This window comes from Botryllus schlosseri, chromosome 5, assembly GCF_051294905.1.
Source record: "Botryllus schlosseri isolate E-star chromosome 5, Bs_hap1, whole genome shotgun sequence".
Taxonomy (NCBI): domain Eukaryota; kingdom Metazoa; phylum Chordata; class Ascidiacea; order Stolidobranchia; family Styelidae; genus Botryllus; species Botryllus schlosseri.
In genome coordinates this window covers 6,232,402-6,255,274 of record NC_137240.1, presented here as the reverse complement: position 1 = coordinate 6,255,274, position 22,873 = coordinate 6,232,402, and the positions used below count along the sequence as shown (strand labels likewise).

At 40.2% G+C, this 22,873-nt stretch overlaps 2 protein-coding genes across 6 annotated transcripts in view; one reads left to right on the top strand and one right to left on the bottom strand.

The window, feature by feature from the left end:
• The window catches only part of LOC145439663 (uncharacterized), a 145,539-nt gene that overhangs the window by 74,993 nt on the left and 47,673 nt on the right, over nt 1-22,873 (bottom strand). The window lies entirely within an intron of this gene.
• On the top strand, nt 5,638-13,945 carry LOC145438779 (uncharacterized). 5 transcript variants are annotated; one of them, XM_080316123.1, is made up of 4 exons: nt 5,638-6,106; nt 6,652-6,817; nt 8,734-8,844; nt 9,336-13,945. In XM_080316123.1, exon 4 carries the CDS (start codon nt 9,620-9,622, stop codon nt 10,907-10,909), a length of 1,290 nt encoding a protein of 429 aa, XP_080172249.1. In that variant the 5' UTR covers nt 5,638-6,106; nt 6,652-6,817; nt 8,734-8,844; nt 9,336-9,619; the 3' UTR covers nt 10,910-13,945. The 5 variants fall into 5 exon arrangements, with proteins under 5 accessions (XP_080172249.1, XP_080172251.1, XP_080172250.1 ...); XM_080316125.1 differs by having other exon boundaries at nt 5,638-6,791; XM_080316124.1 differs by lacking the exons at nt 5,638-6,106; nt 6,652-6,817 and adding an exon at nt 6,877-7,606.

Below are 22,873 nucleotides of genomic sequence, written 5' to 3'. Positions count from 1 at the left end.
CTGTTGGAGGAGGGCGCATTTACCTATACAACAGAATCAATATGTAAAGGAAGGTTATCGATTCTGGTATTAATGTGCTGCGTAAAAAGGAGACTAACTACCCTGCATTGAGTATATCTGGTACGAAGAACTTTACGACAAGCAACAGGACGTTTCGCGTAAAGCAGTGCTTTTCAACCTTTTTGTGCTCCGTACGCAATTTTTTTGTAAAATAAATTTCATTCGCACAAACTAATCGAAAATTGTTATACAAAAAGTAGATGAAAATAGGCCTACTTAACAACATTTTGTTCAGATATGCAACAAATTGACTACTATGTTACTTAAGCTATCAAGTGTCTCGATAAGAAGGCAACATTTTTCGCTCGTTTTGCTTCCAATTATTTCACTAAAACCCTTCTCGGCCAAACAATGTTGTTGGGAATTTGTACAAAAACGTGTACTAGTGCTTGGATGGCCAGGTCTTAAAATCTGTTCTGCACTCCTATCCAAAATACAGCGTATTTTTCGCGAGTGAAAAATGCTTGCTGGCAGAAAACGTATTTGAGAGCTGACACAAAGGTCCCGCAAGGCTCCAATCTGTCGAAAGGATGAAAAACCCACATGATTGTGTTGAGGCTTTTGCTTTATTTCTTTGGAACATAAGGTGCAAAACGATCAAGGAGAGTAGGCACATTAGAGCTCGCTACCTGATGATACGTTGCTCCAACTTCTGTCTCGCAAGTTTATGAGAAGAACAAATAACTCATGATACAGTGTGTTATACTCTTTAGCTCAGTCGAACTTGGGAATTCATGACAGTTTAAAAACGGTAAAGCAGCTTTTAGACTACCACCAAAATCTGAGTTTTTGTGACATCTCACGACCCGAGCCTCACCCATGAAAAAGAATTTATTTTTAACATTACAGTTGTATGTTACGATTTTACGGGCATGTATGACATACAGAACGCACACACCACAATTCTACCCAACACAGCTCTACAAAACATGTCTGACGCACGCGATTTGAAATTAGGGCGAATTAAATTCCTCTGCGGATCGCAGTTGTACTAGTGTCAACTCAGATTGCAAGAACGGGACTATTCCGTGCAGACAACGGAACATATCCAATCCATCTCGAAAGGTTTGGTCATCCAACATCGGTAATTTGTAGACCGAGGTTTTGTCGCCGCTTATGTTTTTGGCACCGCATTTATCAGCGGTTTGTTCGCCGAAACTTGACGTCTTCATGTGCCCCGACGCAGAAGGGGTTGGCCTCGAAATAAATGAGTCTCATAGGCCTGAACTCGCTCGTTGCACACCCCTACACTAGTTCATCCCAACGGTCTTCGACCATGTTTTCCAAAAAAAAAAACAGTCGGACAAATCTTATCATGAATTCTCATGATAAAACCACATTTAATGCGTGTCTCGCTTATTGGCTACGATATGTAGAAACGATCGCAGGACTTTTTGCAATAAATTAAATAAATATTACGTACAAATTAACAGATAGCTCTGCCACCGAGTAGACCCAAAATTATACCCTTTGCGGTCCATACTGTAATAACCCTTGAAGGGGTAAAAATATGCGTTACAGTAACTTGCAAATGTGAGTCTGTAATGATGGTATTTACTAATATCCTGGTGCCTCGCGCAAATCGAACAGTTATTACGAAAATATGATGATTGTTTAGCGAAAGAAAGCAGAAAGTCAATTCGACGTCATTTTTTCAGCCTGTCCGGGGCTCAGACGGGCTGATGTACCATATGTCTGCCACTATATAGATTTTGTAGAGATCTCTATACTGCCACTACACCAGCTTCAAACCAGGCTTTTGGTTACGTAATAATTAGAGTGCGGGAATATTAATTCACTACGGCAGTGGTTCCCAACCGGGGGGGAATTCCCCCCTTGGGGGGAATTTTGATATTCTTAGTGGGGAATCTGGCTTAATTTTTTTAGGGGGAATCTGGCTTTTGCATTGTATCGGAAGATATACACTGGGTTCACAAGGTTTTCAGATTTTTATGGTATAGAACTGTTAAGTAGAAATTAGTTCTTAACAATTGTATGTTTCTTTGGCGTATTTCAAGCTAGGTGTATGTTCAAATGCCTTCCGTATATATTACACCCCCTGATAAAGTGAGACTCAAGAGACGATTTCGTTGGGTCCACGACAGCCTCTCGACCAAATTGCTACTAAGCAGGAAAACGTCAAGCCGACTTCAGCACAAGGCCGCTAGTGAAATTGTTTAACTTTTTAAGCCAACATATGTGCTAACGTGAAAAACATACCGTACCAATTCAACAATTCAACTCAAGTCCATAGCGAGCGGACTTGATTTATTTTTCGTCAGCCGCTACCCAACCGGTGAAAAACAGGTCAAATTTGACTGTACTTTACCAAAGTTTATTGCGGTCCGCATTCGCCATACTTCGGACATATCTGAATATGTCTGGCCATTAGTTGCTCAAGATAGCGTAATGGTGAAGCGTCCGGCTTCTTGATCGGTAGGTCGTGGGTTCGATCCCCGGCCGAGTCAGACCAAAGACCTGATTACAGCAACACTGGTATCCATGACTTCCCTGCTTGGCGCTCATGCACTACTGGGATAGCATGGAGGGGTGGTGCATGACTTAAAAAGCCGTAAAGGCTATATCTGCACTTCCTTGTCCAGCGGCATATGCAAACCATACGCTAATGGTACGTATATGCACAGATCGTATGTATGTGTATCATGAGTCGGTGTATATGCCGGAAAAAAACATCAAGGACAAAAATAAACTACGTCCTTTCCTTTTCTTTCAACAAGTGGTTGCGCGTTGAAAAGCATATTTTTTTAGTCACTGGCAACTTTTTCATAGGGGGGAATTTTAGCTCAAATATCGGCCAGGGGGGGCACGAGACGAAAAAGGTTGGGAACCACTGCACTACGGCTTGTGAGGGCTACGATGAGTGGTGCGTCGAGGCCTCTGCACACTGAGCTCGCGACCCGATAAAACGAGAGAATCGCGCCTGTCTGCGACGAGGCTATGCACACCGGAGTTGCCGGCAACTCGCAACATCACGTCTGCGACAGGGTTGCGCAACTCCGCGACAAAGTTGAAAATTTTGCGTCGCAACTACAAAAGTTACTCTGATCTTAAACTTCCTATTAGGTTCATTTGAATTATTCCACGTCAGAAAAGTTAACAATTAATCACTGTTTTCATTCGCACTCGATCCGGATTTTCATTCGCACTATTCGCACCACCTTCGTCATTCGCACTGCAATTTTTTTCATTGGCACGAGTGCGAACCGTCACACAGGTTGAAAAGCACTGGCGTAAAGTATTCCGTATTGTTAGCTATACTACTACAGATCACCAATTACTAAAATGCTAATTCCGAGTGAATTCAAGACATTTTTGCTAAGTGACTCGAGTCCTCTTAGTTTAGACAGTCCTTACCCACAAATATCGTGAAAATGGAAGAACGACTCATCACGGGGATGAGGAATTGAGCTACCGTTGCGATTTAGAGATACCCAAGTATAACAGAATCCACAGTATTAGATTGATGACCGCAATGAAAATCAACCCGTGAACCAACAAGAAATGTCTCGCGTATAGGCTACCACTGCTGGTGGTACGACTACTATATACTGAGAACCACTGTGCTCGGGAGCTTTGGCGACATGTTATCAAAATCGACATACACACAGATAAAACATACTGGGCATGAAAACTAATGAAAGTCAATTCTACCAAAGATAATTTTACTATTATTTGTTTTAGCCTAGTGCTATCACTTCCAAGCGTATGCGGAGAAAATGAACCGTGGGTACATGCTGATTCTTGTGCTATTTTCCAGATTACATCTCGCAGAAATATTTAGTCTGTGATGCACTCGTTTTCGCTGCAGTAATTGGGAATATTTTTTTTCTTGTTTGTTGTCGCATCACCGGTACGTCCCCGCATGCCCCCGTTGATCGGCAAAGAAGAAAGATTGGGGTGATCTCTCATGACATGAAATTTCTTTCCTGATTTTATCCATTCATCCACGGCGGCTTTGCCTCTGTGATGTAATCGAGAGTGGATATCCCGAACTGCATACATTTTCACAGGCTCGGATGCAATTAGATACCGCCAATATCTTCGATTTATGATGTTGCTACCTGTCATATTGACAAATAAAACATTGTTTTCGCATAGTAGCTCAGTGATGTGTATTGGGACTGTATTATCAATATACATCCAAATCTTCCATCCAGGATAGACACTGAACACACGTTTTGAGTTCTCTACTGCTCCACCCGTGTATCTTGGTTGAGTGCCGTATAGACTGTAGGAGATCGCAGGGCGTACCCACAACCGTTGCTCGTTATTTATTCGCACAAGGGACTGCCCAGGAGCATATAGTTCCTCGGGGTTAGTACAGCGATCAAAATAAAATTCGATTCCATCTCGTACCCATTGAGGAAGTTGGCATACTGGAAATCGATAAGCAACTTCGTTTTCTCCGCAGAATTTTTCATCCTGCCGCACTTGTCCAATTTTCATCACAAGAGATTTTTTCGGATAAAGAGCCAGTGCATCATTTTTTGCCGCTATCCTGTTCCACTCATATTTTTGTAATAAGTCCAAATATCGGGATACGATTGCTTTACCCATTTTCCTTGAGATAGCTATCCCGAGTGTACTGGATAGATTTCCTATACAAAGATCCCCGGTATCAAATGGACAGTCATTCGAATAATCATGCATATGAGCTGAGTGATACAGTGACAGTAAGGGTACATCAAGTTCAATCATTTGCTTGGTGATGAAATCAGCCCAGCCTTGGAGAAACACCATGTCGCTGTCGATTAAGAATAATATCTTGTATTCGGTTTCAAGGAACCTTTCAACGAGGAGTTTCATCAATCCAGTATCTGAATCTGATACGACGATGTTGATGTCTGGTCCATACCATTTCTGTAGCAAATGGTCACTGTGTTGGGCGATGTGGCGTACTATGTACAGATTTTCACTATGTATCTTGTGGTATTTTTTTATTACGGAGCCAGTGAAACTGGAGTATCCTTTTTCCTTCCTTAGTCGAACTCCAAGCATTATTAGATTTTGTGGTTGTCCATCTGAATGCATATTCATGGCTAAAAGTGCCTTTAAGATGCCTTTCCTGTTACAGCAGTAAGTTACAACAAGAGCTGCACATATCAGGCTCAACGTTCGGAATGCTCCCCCTGTTAGCATATCACATTTAGAGGACAACGATGTCTGAAAATGAAAGATTATCGATAGTGATCCAGCGGTCGGTAATGACTATAATACTACGCTATGCTGTGCGCGAGTCTGTAGTTTGGAGAAGCTCGTGATTATTACTTCCATTGGGGCTGGAAATCGAAGACAGGCATTACTTAAATTGTAATTGTTTCGGGTGCCACACTATAGAAACCTTGAATCAGACAGAAAAGCAGGATAATTTAACCGCACCCACGTCCGTCCGATTCTGAAACTTTGAGCCTAGGTCTACGCTATATACATTTATGCCTAAAATTTTGGTAGGTTTTTGTCCCAAAAATACATAGAGAGGAAGTATATACACTGTACTAAACACTCTCTACTACACACGCTTAGCAAAAAGATGTTTTCCACCCGTGTACCACCCCTGATATACGGAAATATACACTATTTTCGCTATGAAAGCTGCCCCTTGACCTGTACTGTCTTTAGTTTCAATGTTTTGCCGTTGTCACATTACCCATTACTGGGTCATCATTCGGTGCGCCAGATTGAATTGTATATACATTATGCAAGCCTCGTATAGTTCACTGCGCATGCGCAATCATTTTGAACAACGAAGTCTATCTTACTGTTTAACTTTTACGTTTCCTGTTATTTTGGCGATGCTGGTGGCCTTACATTATTAATAATATTATTTTCTTTATTCACAGTAGAACTGGTAAATACACACATAATCCGGGAGCAAACTGCCCCCAAAGAATAATGGCGAGATTGTAGTAAATTTTGAAATTTCACTAATACAGTCAAATTGTTATTCCTTTGCAGTAGCCTACATCCAGAGGTCAGGTTACAGAATTGCGGTAGATGAAGAATTGGCGAAGGTTGCAGAGCAGAGGTAGACATGATTGAACATGAAGCATCGAAGTTACAGAAATTAGGGTGTCATTCAGTCGCTGATGTATATAATTTTGGTCTAGTGGCCAGTAGTCAAGGCCTCTCGGAGAATATGTACTGTACACTGGCACAGTGCCCAACAAGGCGATCTTTTGGATGATGTCGAATCGAACGTTTCCTAGAATCTTCTGGATATGTGTCATGTTTTTTGTTTACGATCCATGTAGCGCCAACGACTATTGACTATGGATACAATGTTTATTCTGCATCGCCACATTTTCTCACATTTCATTTTGAGGTATCGAATTATTATAAATATTATAGATGGTTTCGGAATCAATGAGACAATATCATTCAATTGATACCAGGTATAAATTCCGGGCCCTGGTCTTCACGTAGTTGCAACATGCAATCTGCGACTCACGTACGAGAGGACTGGTTAGCCGAGAGCTCCACTACCGTTTCAACTAGTCCGCAACTAGCAGTTCATAAAGATCAGCATAGAAATACCATTTATCAATTAGCGTTTTCCATATTTCTATTTAGATATCCTGGCGGCTAATGAGGCATTACAATCTAAAATTGATTACTGAGCTGGCGTTCGTTATCTGAGCAGAATCCTCTTCACATCACGCCTCCGTTGTATACACTTCGAATATTACCGGTTGCTCATTCTACCTCCAATGGTTCGTGTGAAGTTACAATGAACACGGTGATTGATGCCATCTCTTTGTATTGTCTGGTATTTTTCTTTAGACAGCGTATCCACAAATGTCACCCTTCTGTGAGTTTCAGCCACACCTCTTTTAGTGTCTCGTACGTTTCATTGTAATTTTTCAAAACCGGCGATTCAGCCGACGAGTTGAAAACGATATCGTCGCCATTCATTTTAACTTTAGAAAACCCCGATGCTGGAGGGAGCATGTATGAACCAGGGATAGTGCATAGGCGAATTTAGAAATATCAGTCGGTATTGCTTATCAATATCATAGATCAATTGCGATTGTATGTACGGTTGAATGTCATAATTTAAGGTAATCTGGTACCAATTTCGTTATTACACTTAAATGACTTGAGACATTTTATGAAGGGGTTTTTGCAAATACATTGTTGACTGATGTGACATGCCCATCCTCTATGCAGCATAATCTTTGTTCATGGACACGGCTGCGGCTTTGCTGGTGTCTGCCTTGCCCCTGCTGTAGCCCTATGTCGAAACAATAAATATTCAATCTGCGTAATTTCGGGTCCAGACATATGTCCGCAACTAGCAGTTCATGAAGATCAGCATAGAAATACCATTAATCATTTAGCGTTCTCCATATTTCTATTTACATACCCTGACGGCTAATGAGGTATTACAATTTAAAATCAATTACTGAGCACGCGTTCGTTATCTGAGCAGCATCCTAACCATATCACCCCTCCGTTGTATACATTTCGAAAAATAGCGGTTTCTCATTCTACCTCCAATGGTTCGTGTGAAGTTACAATGAACACGGTGATTGATGCAATCTCTTTGTATTGTCTGGTATTTTTCTTTAGAGAGCGTATCCCCAATTGTCACCCTTCTCTGAGTTTTAGTCACACCTCTTTTAGTGTCTCGTATGTTTCATTGTAATTTTTCAAAACCGGCGATTCAACCGGCGAGTTGAAAACGTTATCGTCGCCATTCATTTTAACTTTAGAAAACCCCGATGCTGAAGGGAGAATGTATGAACCAGGGATGGTGCATGAGCGAATTTAGAAATGTCAGTCTGTATTGCTTATCAATATCATAGATCAATTGCGATTGTATGTACGGTTAAATGTCATAATTTAAGGTAATCTCGTAGGTCGGCATGAAATACCATCGTAGACAAATCACAGTTTGTATGGTAAACCACGTGCGTCGTTTTTATAAGGAAAGTTGCCGTAAGCTATGTATTCACCCGTATGATCAGGGCCGAAAGCGTAGACTTCGTATTGTACTTAAAATATTCCCCACTGTTAACTAGCTTTCTGGAATGGGATTTCACAGCAGCGCCGTTACGGGTTGTTATGGTATTCATGGTATTGTCCTTTGAACCTGGCCGATATTGTCTTGGGATGCCTTAACTTCAACCCTAATGTCCCCCTTACCCACCCACAACACGTAAAACTTCCATATATGAGAATGATAATTCGTATTAAATGCATTTATAATGCAAAATAGATCAAGGGCCGAATTTACCGAGGCCGAATTTACAGGGGGCCAAATATACCGAGGGCCGAATTTACTGGCAACCTACGGTACCATAGTCACAACGCAATTTGAAAATAAAGATACAAACACGAAAGAAAACAAAGTAATGACAAATTTGTAAGTTATAGAGAAAGTCATTTTGTCTGCATAGAATAGGTTTAGGCAATTAAATAATGATAGACTCCAATACTTTTGAATGAAACACAGATCTGACTTGCGCAATGGCAGTGAACATATTGTCATTATAGTGTTGTGAGCAGTGTGCACGGGCGAGTTTTTCACTAAATGTTGCCCTTTAGTGTACCGTTAACTCTTGAAATGAGGCACCCACAAAATCTTCGGGTTCAATAAATATTCTACTACAATGGATGTTTTATTGAAAGCTATGTATACAATACATATAGGAGCCTCCGGATGCGGCCGAATTCCTTACGTTGTTGCAGATGCGACCTCCTGGTATGTAGTAGCACGAATCCAGCTCTTCAAATCATCCTCAAACGTCAGTTTCCAGAATGGTAAGCCCATACGAGAGTTTTATAACTATAACCATAATTACCTACTTCCTTGAGTAATATCCAAGTAGGCGCATTTGAATTTATGAACTCGAAGTAGTTTTGGCCTGCTTAGAAAACCACTGCTTCTTTCGGTGGATAGAATTATACGTCACAACGTCTGCTTCTAGGATGTGAGTTGGATTTTCGACTAGTTTGACCACTTCTGCTTAATAATTCTCGATTCAATTAATACCTCGATTAGAATGGTCGAGTAAATTTATAGTGAAAGTTATACAAATGATGATGAGGATTTCAAGAAATCGCAAAACTTGTTGGAACGCCCGGGTTTCCACCAGTCACCTGCGTAACGTATGAGGCTTATGAGGATCTCAGAGTTGATTAACGCAGGGCATTTCAAGGGCACAAACTTCATGTACGTCGGACTATTCCATACCATATCTTACGTTCCGGTAAATTCAAATAAACTTACAGACCTCAAATTGTATTCACAGATCCTTATCAGACATGACGCAATACAATATGAAATTACCGAAGAGGATGGGAATATTATCGGTTTCATTTGTTATTGTCATATACCTCATCGTCTAAAGTCTCTTCCTTTCACGGATGTGTTCGACCACCTCTGATGGTGACCTGCTCGACTCGGTAATTGAGTTGGAGTCGGAGAAACAGAGAGCAAATACAGGAGATATCATGTTTGCCGTCTCCCTAACTAAACGAATAGGATACTCCAGATTCACCGCATCTGTAGTAAGAAGATATCACGAAATTCCAGATGTGGATATATAATATATATGTTTTCCCGCAGAATAAGAACACCTACACTTACGGTTTGCTGAATACATGGTACGGAAATGAAATAACAATACTACCAGAACAATTATCACAAATGAGACATATATTGGAGATATTTACAGACAGCAGCTACGAAATATTGTTCCTTGTGGACAGTGAGATGATATTCATGTCGAATTGGAGGGAATTCTTAGTCAAACACGTGCAGAAAAACAACCGTCAATTTCTGTCCTTATATCATTCGGCTACCCTTCACAGTTCCCAGAAAGATTGTGATATCAAGACAGACGAGGTATGCGAAGGCGCTGTGTCCGGCAAATTCGGCATTGCATTTAATAGAAAATTTGCGAAAATATTACTTTCTCGCAACCGGGAACTGGTCGATCGATTGGAATGGAATCAAATACTGAAAAAAGAGAATATCACTGGTATTTTCCCCGCAAAATCGCTGGCGATTAAAATAGGACAAAGAAACCAAGACGGAGAGTACTGTGGGGAGAATGAGGTCCCGTACGGTTTCCGTCTGTGTGACTTTCCAAATTGGATTAGGGACGGCATCGAATTTTACTTCGACCGCTGCACTGATCCGCAAGAGCGGTATTCTTTGGACTTGAGCCAAATGCATAGTATTGCAAATCGTACTTGGGTTCGACCCGCATTAATTTATTCTTTCTATGGAAACAAATTGAGATATGTGAATGGTGCGCTTGACAACGTGAAAAGGGTGTTCACGATATATCCAGGCTGGAAGGTATGGATGTATGTCCATAATACCGTGGACCCTAAAATCGCAAACGAGCTTTGCTCGTACAACGTCAAATTCGTAAATATGACGGGTACCTCTATCGGAAATCGTATGTCCAGTCGGTTCCTTATCGCCACCGAACCCGTCAAGTACTTCACGATACTAGACGTCGACTATCGTACGCTTGAAAGAGGACGATTGGCCACAGTAGAATGGCTGAAATCCGGCAGGAAATTTCATGTCATGCGGGATCAACCAAACCATTCTAAGGTTCCGATCAACGGTCAGATGTGGGGAGGTTACGGAAATTCTATTCCCAACATGAGACAACTCATCGCGGAATATAAGGGAAATGACGAATACATGGTGGACATCAATTTCCTGACGGCGAAGGTCTGGCCGATCATTAAAAAATCGGCTTGGGTGCACGTCGCGTATTCGATGCACATTTTTGGAGAGGACCATCCTTTTCCAACGAAGCGAGGAAAAAATAATGGATTTGTGGGCGATGTGAATTACGCTTGACAAATTTTGTGCAGTCAATTACCCTACAAAATGTAATATTATAACACATTCTACTTAGTTCATGTTGGTCTTAACTCACCAGGATTGCAAATGATGTGATGAAATTTAGCAAATTACACAAACGCTAAATTTTGATGAATCGCGTTTCTCCTAATACGATTCCATTAGTGGTGTTGGCTATGTAACACGAGGAATTGTTCGTTTTGTACATGAGCCATCACGCTCACCGGTGCCTTTTGTGGCACCATTGCCTTCTTGGTTTCAGCATAGTGTCCTATATGGTGTCGACACAAGCAAATCTCACGGCTCAGTGAAATTGTATCACGTCACAATTTCCATTTGGCTACAGGCAATTTGACGGTCATTTTTGACCGGCTTGCCAAGCATTAAATTTGGTATTACGGGTATCAATCGAAAGCTGACTCTGCACTGATTACGAAAATATAAATTATATTCCGCTCGCGGCCCTCGAACCCCCACAATGAGCCTCGAATTTTTCATTGGTATGGAGATTGGCATTGGAACGCAACAATGCTGTCTGGCGAAACGAGAGCCTTAGTCTGTCGTTACTCTCTCGTTTCGCCAGACAGCGTTGTTACGCAGGCATAACACCACGATTACGGTTACTAGTTCACTGTTCTGAAATACATATGCGTCGGTAATTCTATCGCCTGTTGTCCACAAAAACTCATTGCAAACTCTGGATAACCAAAATTGGGTTCACACACGAGAAGTTTATGTTGCAGTAAAAGGCAATTGTTCATGCCTACTGTCAGACGTTGCGATACAAAGTATAACCGAATTTTATTGAATGGAGCATTTTTCAGGGTTCAATAGAGGGATTTAAGTTTGTGGGATTTAAAGACCATCATAATCAAATGATGGGGGATGAAAGAAAAAAGGTTGGAAACCTCTGCCCTACACTATTAAAGAAAATAGTCTGTAGTACAATCCTTGCACCACTCCTGATATAAGGGTGTGAATCAGAGTTGGATCAATTGTAATTTCTAATTGAGCTGAATGTTTATTAATTACATTATTTCATGTAATTGCAATTGTAATTGTACTTGAAGCATTTCTATTTTGTGTAATTGTAATTGTAATTGTAATTTGATCAAATTTTGCTCCATTACAATCTCAATTACATTTTCAAGGAAACCTGACAATCACAACATAAAATGATCATTTAATCATTCATTTATTCGCCGCACCAGTGAAAATCCGGTACGAACCAGGATGACGACGAGGGGCCTTAAGGCCTTAGTAAACAGTCACGACATGTAATAATTAGCCTATTTACATCGGTGTTCTATGCGTGCTGCGTTATAACTAGATAATTGAGTCACGCTAAACTGTTTCTCATACTTCAGTAGCAACAGAGAAAACTTTGTAAATTACAATATAGGCTAAACCAGTGGTTCTCAAAGTGAGGGCGTGCCCCATAGGGCGGCGTGAAAGCATCTGAACGGGGCGCGACAGTCCAGTGAACTGAAATCCTTTCTGCGCTCGGCCTGATTCACCTCCGTTTTATGGTTATTTCTCGGTGTATAGTCTGAATTTCGTATTGGAGAATTCTCTCATCAACAGTCATAACCTTCCATACCATCAAACTATATGTAAGGATTGCTAACTTTCTGGTTTCATTGTGTGTTATGACGATAAGGGGGCACGAAATATTTACTGTCATGAAGGGGGCGTGTCTAAAAATGTTGGAGAATTTTCAAAAATGAATGAATAGCAAATAAACTCTTCTGAAACCTGTGCTGAACCATTTCCCACACCACGGTCAAAGTTTTCTTTAATCTCTGACCAGTACCGAGGCTTGTTGCAACAATAGCAAAAACAAAATTCAAGTTTCCAACCAAGTCTTCATCAAACTTGATCACGCATTTGTAGAGATGTATCCCAATCTTACCTCCAATCTTGACCAAATTCACTGGGGTCAGAAACTTTTCGCACCCTAATTTTCATCAAATGCAATCTAACAGTTTCCGAGCAAGTGAAAATGTAAATGCGAACCAAAATATTGTAATTCTTAGTTATCAGAAGGTTCTTTCCTTTTACAATTATTTTAATTTCACGCAACTTATCGGTATCATCCTTATCGCTGACGCCTTCCCAATTACATTTCATTATTCTTACTAGATGACATCACGGCCGTATCGCAACTCCGTCGTCAAAGCATCTCGATGGTGCAGGCAAAAAAGAATATCATATCTCTCATTGCACATTTAACACTCGACGAATAGAAAAAAAAAGGACTCAGCTCTGAGTAGCCTAATCGTTTGATTACATTCCATTGACTGTCCTGTAGCCTATTCGCTGTTAGTCACTCAAACCTGTGGTTCTTAACAGTCGCTTGAAACATTTTTCTGTGCTTGTATTTCCCAGTACTCATGATAAGGAATAGTTCGAATACGTTCAAGTTTTTGTTTAAATATAGGGTATTCTACATATCAGGAATTGAACATGAATAGCTTGAGATTGTTGCTAGTACGACGCTACGGTTGTCAAAGAACACCTATTTAATGAATCAATTACCTGTTTAAAAGTAATTTTAATTATAATTATAATTGTAATAAATTACATATTTAACAGTAATTGTAATTGTAATTTGATATTTTTAGCATTGAGTAATTGTAATGTAATTGAGACATGCAAAGAAGTAATTGTAATTGTAATTGTAATTGAATTAAAATATTGTAATTTCCAACTCTGGTGTGAATGTACAGCCATGACACAGGACACCAGTTCCTAACTCAGACTTATACCGCGGTATAAATCAAGTACAACATTTTAATCAAAATTATGGATGCACGTAGTAACGTTGGAAGGTAGGCACCACACGCGTATGACAGCGATATAATTCTGAGTAAAGTTCTGATTTTGTGTACCTCCCTTTCTGACCTTTGGGTGTGAATACAGACTCTTTTCTTTCAGAGTGTTGAGAGTTGACTATGGTTAACATTTTGCGACTAGTACCTTTATATGGGCGTGAACGTTAATTAGCCAAAAAATAAATTTTCAATCTGTAAACCAGTGGTTTATATTGACATGGCCTCAGCGGTAGGCCTCTATACATCGGAAGTGATTACAAGCAACGCAGGGTTGCGACTGAGCTGACAAGCATCTCGGCCAGCCATACTTTACATTGCAGAATATCCAATCAAAATATAATCTGTGGTCGTTGGCTAGGCAGTGACTGAACGTACGTTACAGTTTATATTTCTGATCGGCATACCGCACAGGGCTGGTGAGTGTATAAGATAATTTCAAAAATATTTACGATATTCATAGACTGAAAAAGCATCATAGCCAGACCTGTACAATAGGGTTGTTCAAAAAAAACTTTTTTTTCCAAATCTCACTCGCCTAATGACTAAATCGTCAGGTTGTCCAAAAAAACGATGCACACCAAATTTGACTCAATTCCAACCAGTAACGGCCGTGCAATCTTGAATTGAAATTTTTAAATTATTATTAAAAATAAAAAAATAAAAATTCTCAAATTTTTCTGTCAACCCCCTGAAATTGTTAAGCTGTCTTCAAAGACGTTGCAAAACAAATTTGAGTCAATTCCGACCAGTAGAAACGGAGTTATTGGAGTTTTTCGTTGAAATTTCTCGGATTATCCTTGATTGGTGGATAATCCGCGATTTATCAACGAAAAACTCACATAAACCCGCTTCTACTGGTCGGAATTGACTCAAATTTGTTTTGCAACGTCTTTGAAGACAGCTCAACAATTTCATGGGGTTGACAGAAAAATGGAGAATTTTTATTTTTTTATTTTTAATAATAATTTAAAAATTTCAATTCAAGATTGCACGGCCGTTACTGGTTGGAATTGAGTCAAATTTGGTGTGCATCGTTTTTTTGGACAACCTGACGATTTAGTCACTAGGCGAGTGAGATTTGGAAAAAAAGTTTTTTTTTGAACAACCCTACTGTACAAACTGCCCAGTTAGTCAGTTGAAGGTCAACTATCTCTCGGTTTTTGAGTAGTTCTAGTGTTCTAGTTCTAGCTCTAGGTGCGGATTTTGAAAATTGAGTAGTTCTAGTTTCAAATGTTTAAAATTCAGTTATTCTAGTTCTAGTTCTAGTTGCACATTAAAAAAATTAGTTGCCAAACAATTAAAAATCACGTGTCGTCGTTTGCGCGAATCTATAGATGCCGGCGTCCTGTTTGATGATGTTCGTGCAGCTCAGGAGCCAACACTATTACCAGCTACGTAGACTTCCGGTAGATTTGTTGGGTCTAAATCTCTCCATCTCATATCCTTTTGAAATGTCTATTCCGTGTCTGATATTTCTAATAAAACAAAAAGTAATGTGTTTCTCGGGGGAATGAAATTCAGTTCAGTACGGTTCTTAACATATATTGAATTGGCAACTCCGACCCCAGGGGTCGGCAATTATTTTTCTGAGAACATGATACAGTCGAAGTCGGGTAACTGCTTGTTTACGTCATAATCCCGACTCGAACTAATCCCTCTTATATCGACTATATTTTGAATCTTGATTACGCATACGACAAACATATGTTATACGTAACCACGGTTCATGAATAAACACTAGACAGACTTAAAAAAAACATATTTCCACTTCAATTTATACGGGCCCAGATTTCAATTAGTGCCTATTCAAATGCATTATTCAAAATCTGAAGCAACATTTCGTTGTCCGACTTTAGTCCGCAGGTCGTAAAATGCCGAGATGGGCCCTACGCTAATTTAATCTGCAGGACTTCGGGGAGACTCCGCATCTTCAATAAGTAACTCCAACAAAAATCCATTACATTACACAAATAATTACACATTTATTACATTACCTTTCCTTACATTGGGCACCCCGACACACCGGTCAAGAACCGCTGATCTAGTTTGCTGTCTGTTAGTTATAGTAGCGGATTTTTGAAGATCGTTAGTTTTGTGGTTCTAGTTACAGTTGCGGGTTTTGAAAAGTCAGTGTAGTTCTGATTTTAGTTTCAGTTGCGAATTTTAAAAGTGAGCATAGTTCTACTTCTAGTTCTAGTTACGGATTTTGAAAAGTTGGTGGTTCTTGTTCCAGTTATAGTTGCGAGTTTTGAAAATTGAGAATTTCTAGAACTATAGTTCCAGTTGCACTTTTCGAAAATCCATTAGTTTGTACAAGTATGATCGTTGTTATTACATTGACATATCGCAATAAAACGGTTCAAGCATTTACTATCCCATGTGCTGGAAATCGATCACGTCACGTTTGTCACGAGGAAAGAGGTGAATGGTTAAAATCGGATGGAACATATTTCACATGATGAGGGCACACACAAACAATTTTAGATTCCATATCCACAGTCGCACGGGGCCGATTTCCTCCTGAAAACTTTATTTGGCCAGTAAAAGAAAACGTCAACTAGCATATGACTGATGAATTTCTGGTGCGAAGATCGATCTAGTTCCACATGACATACGTGGTAGATTTGCTTAGCAACATACCATATCATCACTTTTCCACTATATAAGTTTTGCTTGTGTAATGAGTCAAATTAATGACAAGAAATATAGTACTATACATGGTATGGTAGGCTATAGATGAGATTTCAAAGTACTGTTGCAATCCCTTTTCAATATACTAACCAACCTTTAGTGATAAATATGGCCATTGGGCACTGATGCCATAAAATCTCAAGTTGTACTGCAGGGGCGGAAACCTTTATAGTGAATGGAGCCATATTCTCAATTGTAATTCCAACGGAGCTATATAATAATGGCAATGACCGGTCGTTAATATTGAAGATTCGTGACGTCAGGGTGACACGAAATCGAAGTGAGCCAGCTTTTCTATTGTGGTGTTAGGACATTCATATCAACCAAACGACGTAGTAATTGTAGTCGGACTTCGTGGTGTCGCGATGCTATCAGTAAGACATACCGCGACCAAACTATCACAAAGCCACTTTCCACTAAATAATAAACTATATGAATCAGATGCTTGTGCTCGCGTAATTGTGTTTTCGATAGTAATTCGAGGTATGATCAAGAAATTTAATCGAAGGTATACTAATTCACTACGTGAATATGGAATATATGTGTCTCTGAGAAGCTTGAGTTGGTTTCATGCTACAAATTATGTCAACGAAATTTAAAGGGTGCAGTGTAAATCATTATGTCATTTATCAGTAACCCAAAGACTAGTTTGCCAGGATAGCACATTCTACAGTTGTAAAAATATACATTTGATTTCGCGAAATCACCCTATACTTAAATACACTAGAAACGTTTCGAACATACTTATGTCAGTCGATGTACGTGTCATACCACTTACCCAAACATATAACACACGTTTTGATCGAATTTTATTTCTTTTGTGAGGAATAACTTTCGAATGAAGAGTCATTTGTCATTTATCAGCAATGAAGCGCTAGCCAGCCGGTCAGAAAATCCCTTTAGCGTTCATCTTCCACATAGTCGTCAAGTTATAGTATCGTAGCAATGAATGTGTTGTATAGCGTACAAGCACCGACACCACCACGAATGTCTGTTTTTCTTGAAAAACTATACAGCAGACAGTAGTCATTATGATCGGTTGCATATCGCCATTGTGGCTTATGGGTGCGGCGGCATGGTGCCGCGAAACTCGTGGTGGCATGGTGACCCTTTTGACCCCCCCTATCGCTCGCACGCAGCTATTGCGTCTTATGGACCCTCTCGCACAGTAACCCTTTTCGGTATAGGGATCGCTCGCACGCAGCTTAGAAAACCCGTGTTCGCACGACCACCGCTCGCTCGCATGCCGCTATTGTGTCTTGTGGTCGCATGGTAACCCTTTTCAGTATACGGATCGCTCGCACGCGGCTTCGAGAACTCGTGTTGACCGCCGGGTATGGCCATCTCTCGCGCGGTGTCTTATGGTTACGTTGGCATCAGACATGGGGTAATCGCGATTAGTAATCGTAATCGATTACGACGATTACACCGTTTTCAAGTAATCGCCATCGCAATCGATTACATTCGAAAAAATTCCGAAGTAATCGTAATCGTAATCGACTACTTCCCTTATTTAATCGATTTCTTTGTGAAAGAACGATTACCTTTTATTTGTAAAAGCTAGAACTGTGACATAAACTGAACATTCGTGAACACTGTACAAGGAAGAGATGTTATATCGGTTATTGAGAGCACAAACGTTTGATTTTCAAAGAGAATGTAAGAAAGTATATTTCGTTGTACTACAACAAATTTTAATTAACTCGACCATAATTCGTAGTGTAACTACTGGGCCAGATATCGTTAAAATCAAGTTTTTTCATGTCAAAATATGTCATCTTTCAGGTGAAAAACGCTTTTTCGTGAGGACGGACAGTCCCTACCAGAAATGAATATAAGTAGCACATATTTAACATTATGTGCGAAGACACTTAATTTGCGTATGTGAAGGCAAAATGTTGTCAAAATTAAGTGTTTTTAGGTCAAAATCCTCCGATTTTTAGGTAAAAAATCGCCCTAGTTATTACAGCTCACATAACTCAAATACGTGAGTATGACGTCATAAATGGTGAAAACATTTTGACCGCCAACGACGTGCGTACCTTATGTAGGTGGTACGCGAGCACTGCATAAAACCTCGAAGTGTTGCGTGGGTGGAAAAAGGTTGGGAACCATGTTTTGTTATATACTTCGGTCGGATGAAAGAAATAAAGACTCTCTCTCTCTCTCTCTCCCTCTCTTAAGCGGCGTCTGGAAATGGACCGTGCTCCAAGTCATCAGATGCGGAATCGTAATAACGAATATCGGACTAATGTAAATGGCCATTGCAGTACAAAAACACCATGAATGCCACAAACAACAGCGGACGAGAAAGCGCGTATACAATCAGCAATTCGTTTATTACATCGAACACAAAGAAGTTATGAGTAGCTTGCGTTGCTACGGTTGTTCACTGATTATGACAACAAATCGGGCTAGATTGCTGCTTTCCCGTTTAACGTTCGCAAAGCCTTTGCAGAAAGAATGAATTTCAATCTCATGCATACACAATAACTGTAGATAACTAACCTACGGATAGATATGTATAACGCAGAGCGAATGTTTGTAGTTGTATAATTGTATATCTGACTCCAAGATGTATTATTGACTCCAGAAGGTTGCGGTTACGATTCGCTGCGTGTTCCCTTGCGTTCGACGACCGGCGTAACCACGCCGTATGACCTTGTTGGCTGACGTACCACGAAACCTGTCTCTTGCACACGAATTCGATGGATCACACTGACGAATATATTTTGTTTCTGTCTCCACGACTTGTACTTTTATTGCCAATCACGTACGGCCCGAAATGCGATATATTTTTCACCCAATCAGCGGAATACTTATGAATGTATATCGACTTCCGAATCAGCTAATATTCATGAATGTTTGTCGACTTCCGAGTCAGCTAATAATCACCAATGCATGCATCAATGTCTCTACGTGGTATTACACGCATATTTCGAAATGCACCAAACATCGTACGATTTATTTCTCTTTTTATCTATAATTCACACGACAAATAGACGACTCACAAAGGTCTTATCAGGTCTCAGTTCAGGGAATTACGTAAGGTATACCAACTCCTTATGAACCATTATTAAAATGGCGTTATACCAATATATTTCGTTAAAAGTTCCCCCTTCCTACCAAAAGAACTTGGTGTAAAAAAAAAACGAATATATTGGTGAATATCTCATACCTAGGGTTATACAACATATGGACTGGGGCTAATCATAAAGACTGAAGCTAATCCTAGGGATTGGAGACAGGAAACGATTTTATATGCAGGGGAAAAAGTAAACTAATGAAACGAAATACCATCCAAGCGTGGCATTCGGACACCCTATTTTACATTACCATCTCGGAACGACTCGCAATATCATCGTTCCGTCCTACTGGCAACTGAACCTCAGATCAAAAATAGTTAGCGTTCTAACAAAACAAAGAAATAAAATACATAATTCAACCAGCACAAAAGCGTTACAACCGTGACATTACAGATCACTTCGCATGCAATAACAACAAATTAATGAAAATGTATAATAAAGAGCAACACAAACTAGAAAATGCAATGCAATTCACAGACGTAACCAGTCTAAACCAGTCTATATGCACTGACGAATACCATCTACGTGTATGCAAGGTCAACACCATATTTCCTTCAGCAATCATGCCTCAAGACTAGGGCTGGGCACAATGATTCGAGTACTCGAATCTGAATCGAGTATTAATTGTAATGATTCGAGTCGAGTAGTAAAAGACGATTTTTTAGAGTACTGAAATTGTACGCTCCTCGCAACTGAAAGTTAATGAACTAACGAGAATTATAGTTTTGATAATATTTTCCACTGAGGAAGCCTTGAAACCTTGATTTGCCGTGTCGTAGCATCATAGACATAGTACAAAGCTACGAACGTTACTGGAAATAACACATTTCCGAAGTCATGATCGTTCCACAACATTGTCAAGAAGTGCAATGAAGTCGGTATGGTCGAAAACATACCGAAGTATCGTGACGGGTAACAGGCATTATGTTCTTCGTTGTGACATAAAAGGTACATATTTAAACTTTTACATAGTACATTGTGTTGTGACGTCATAATGAGTGATACTCGAATACTCGACTCGACTCGAAGCATTTTACGTGATTCAGAATCGAATCACTCAGGTACTCGATTTTGCCCAGCCCTACTCAAGACCCACAGAACATGCTATTCACTGTCATCAATCGCTTCTTCTTCTACTTTCTCATTATTACTGTCAACCCGTCCAGCGGGAACAGCAACCATTCTTACCAAATCCATGTTGTCCGATCGCAACAACAGAGGGCTTATGGCAACTCAACGACAATTCTGCCGTGATCATCTCAAATATGACGCACAATTCCGTGAAGCATAACCGGCCTACACGAGCCTAATATTTTGATATCAGCATTTATTACTACAACACATACTTGAGCAACGGGCTTCGGTGACCCCATCCTTACGTTCTACGACAGGAGTCACAACATGATGCAGCAATCTTGCATTTACATAACATATCACTGTACTAAGCACAATTTTCATCACGCATATCTTTATTCTACGTGATTTAATGCAACACGTAATCATTCAAATGTCTTGGTCTAACAATTCGTCTCCCTCTCGACGTATATCTTGGACTTGACTCGTTGAGAGTTCTGCCTTCATTACATGTTTGGGTCTTAGATTTGGATTCATGTCCATTATTATCGCGATCGACATCAACAGGTAAGCATTCAGGGATACGCTCTCGGGACGCGCTACCAATACTACTCGGACAGTCGCTCTCGCTGCCATCACTACCAGACGAAATTACACACGCGTCACCCGGAGTTACCGCGGAGTTTAGTACCACTTTGTCCGCATCAACGGGCGGAAACTGCTGAACGAAATCATCAAACATGTCGTTATCTACATCAAATGGAGGAAAGTAACACACTTTCAGCTTGTCAATCGACACAGCCTTCTCCTTTCCCTTGATTAACAAGGTAAAGGCCTTCCCTGATTTCGATCTCTCGATTACCTTGTAAGGACCCACATACCAGAAATCAAAAGCGGTCTTTTTACCCCTCTCGTTTTTTACATAAACATGTGCACAAACCATGAGATCCGGCGGAACGTATGCATTGACATTCGTCCGGATGTTGGACTTACTGAAATTCAAGTTTTCGAAAAATTCCCGTACATCACACAGTACCTCCGCTTGACTATTCTTGAATTTATTGGGGTCATACTCAAAATAGGTTCCCGGCAACCGCACATTTTCCCCATACGTCATTTCCGCCGCGGAATAATCATATCCCTCTCGCACAGAGGCATTCAATGACAAAATCACAAAAGGCAATAGCCGATCCCAGGCCGCGGGATTATTAGCGCACCGCAAACCGCGCTTTATTCGCCGGATCCCCGTCTCGGAGATCGAATTCTGCTGTGGCGAAAGTGCCAACGAAAATGAGTGTTTACATTCAAGGACCGACATGAACTTTTCCCATTCATACGATGTAAACACTGAGCCACGGTCGGACCTTATAACCATGGGCGCTCCACGATCCTTCACAAAACCATTTATCAAAGCACGGATCACCGTGTCAGTATCTTGTCTTTTCATGGGGACTGCATCAGAGTTGGATCAATTACATTATTTCAGTTCAATTACAATTACAATTACAATTACTTTCATGCATGTTTCAATTACATTACAATTACAATTACTCCATGCTAAAAATATCAAATTACAATTACAATTACAATTACTCCTTGCATGCTTCAATTACATTACAATTACAATTACAATTGCTGCTGTTGAACATGTAATTGAATAATGATAAATTCAACCGTGCTCCTTGACAACCGTAGCGTCGTAATTAACAACAATTCAAGTATTCATGTTTCATTCATGATACGCAAATACCCGGTAATTAATAAAAGAAAAACGTTTTCGAACTATTCCAGTATGCAGTATGTCGTTGAAAAAAGTATTGGAATCATGCACGGGTTGGATTTGCGTATATAGTATATAATTAAAGAAATAATATTATTTTTATCGAGGGACGTAGGAATTAGGATGAGGGGTGAAAACAAAACCGTGCTTTGTCAGATAAGACGTTATATAATATCCAGTGGTCTGGTTAGTTAGCCAGACGAAGTAACGATGCAGCATCGTGATCTGAAATCGTATTGTAGATTGCCAACCCACGGATAGATGCGCAAGATGTGAGTCACGGATGAATGCACCGACAAACGTACTGCAGAGCCGGCTAAAAGCAGCAAACTTTGTAGTCCTAGAGCTGGCGATTCAGGCGTCCAAATTTGATACATCTGGTCTTTATCGTAAGCTATTGATGCACTAATTCCGAAAATACAAATTAAAATCTCGTCAGGGCAATGTAACTGCTCCAAAATAGCCGTTTAAGGCCGACTGTTCTGAAAAGTGAGAG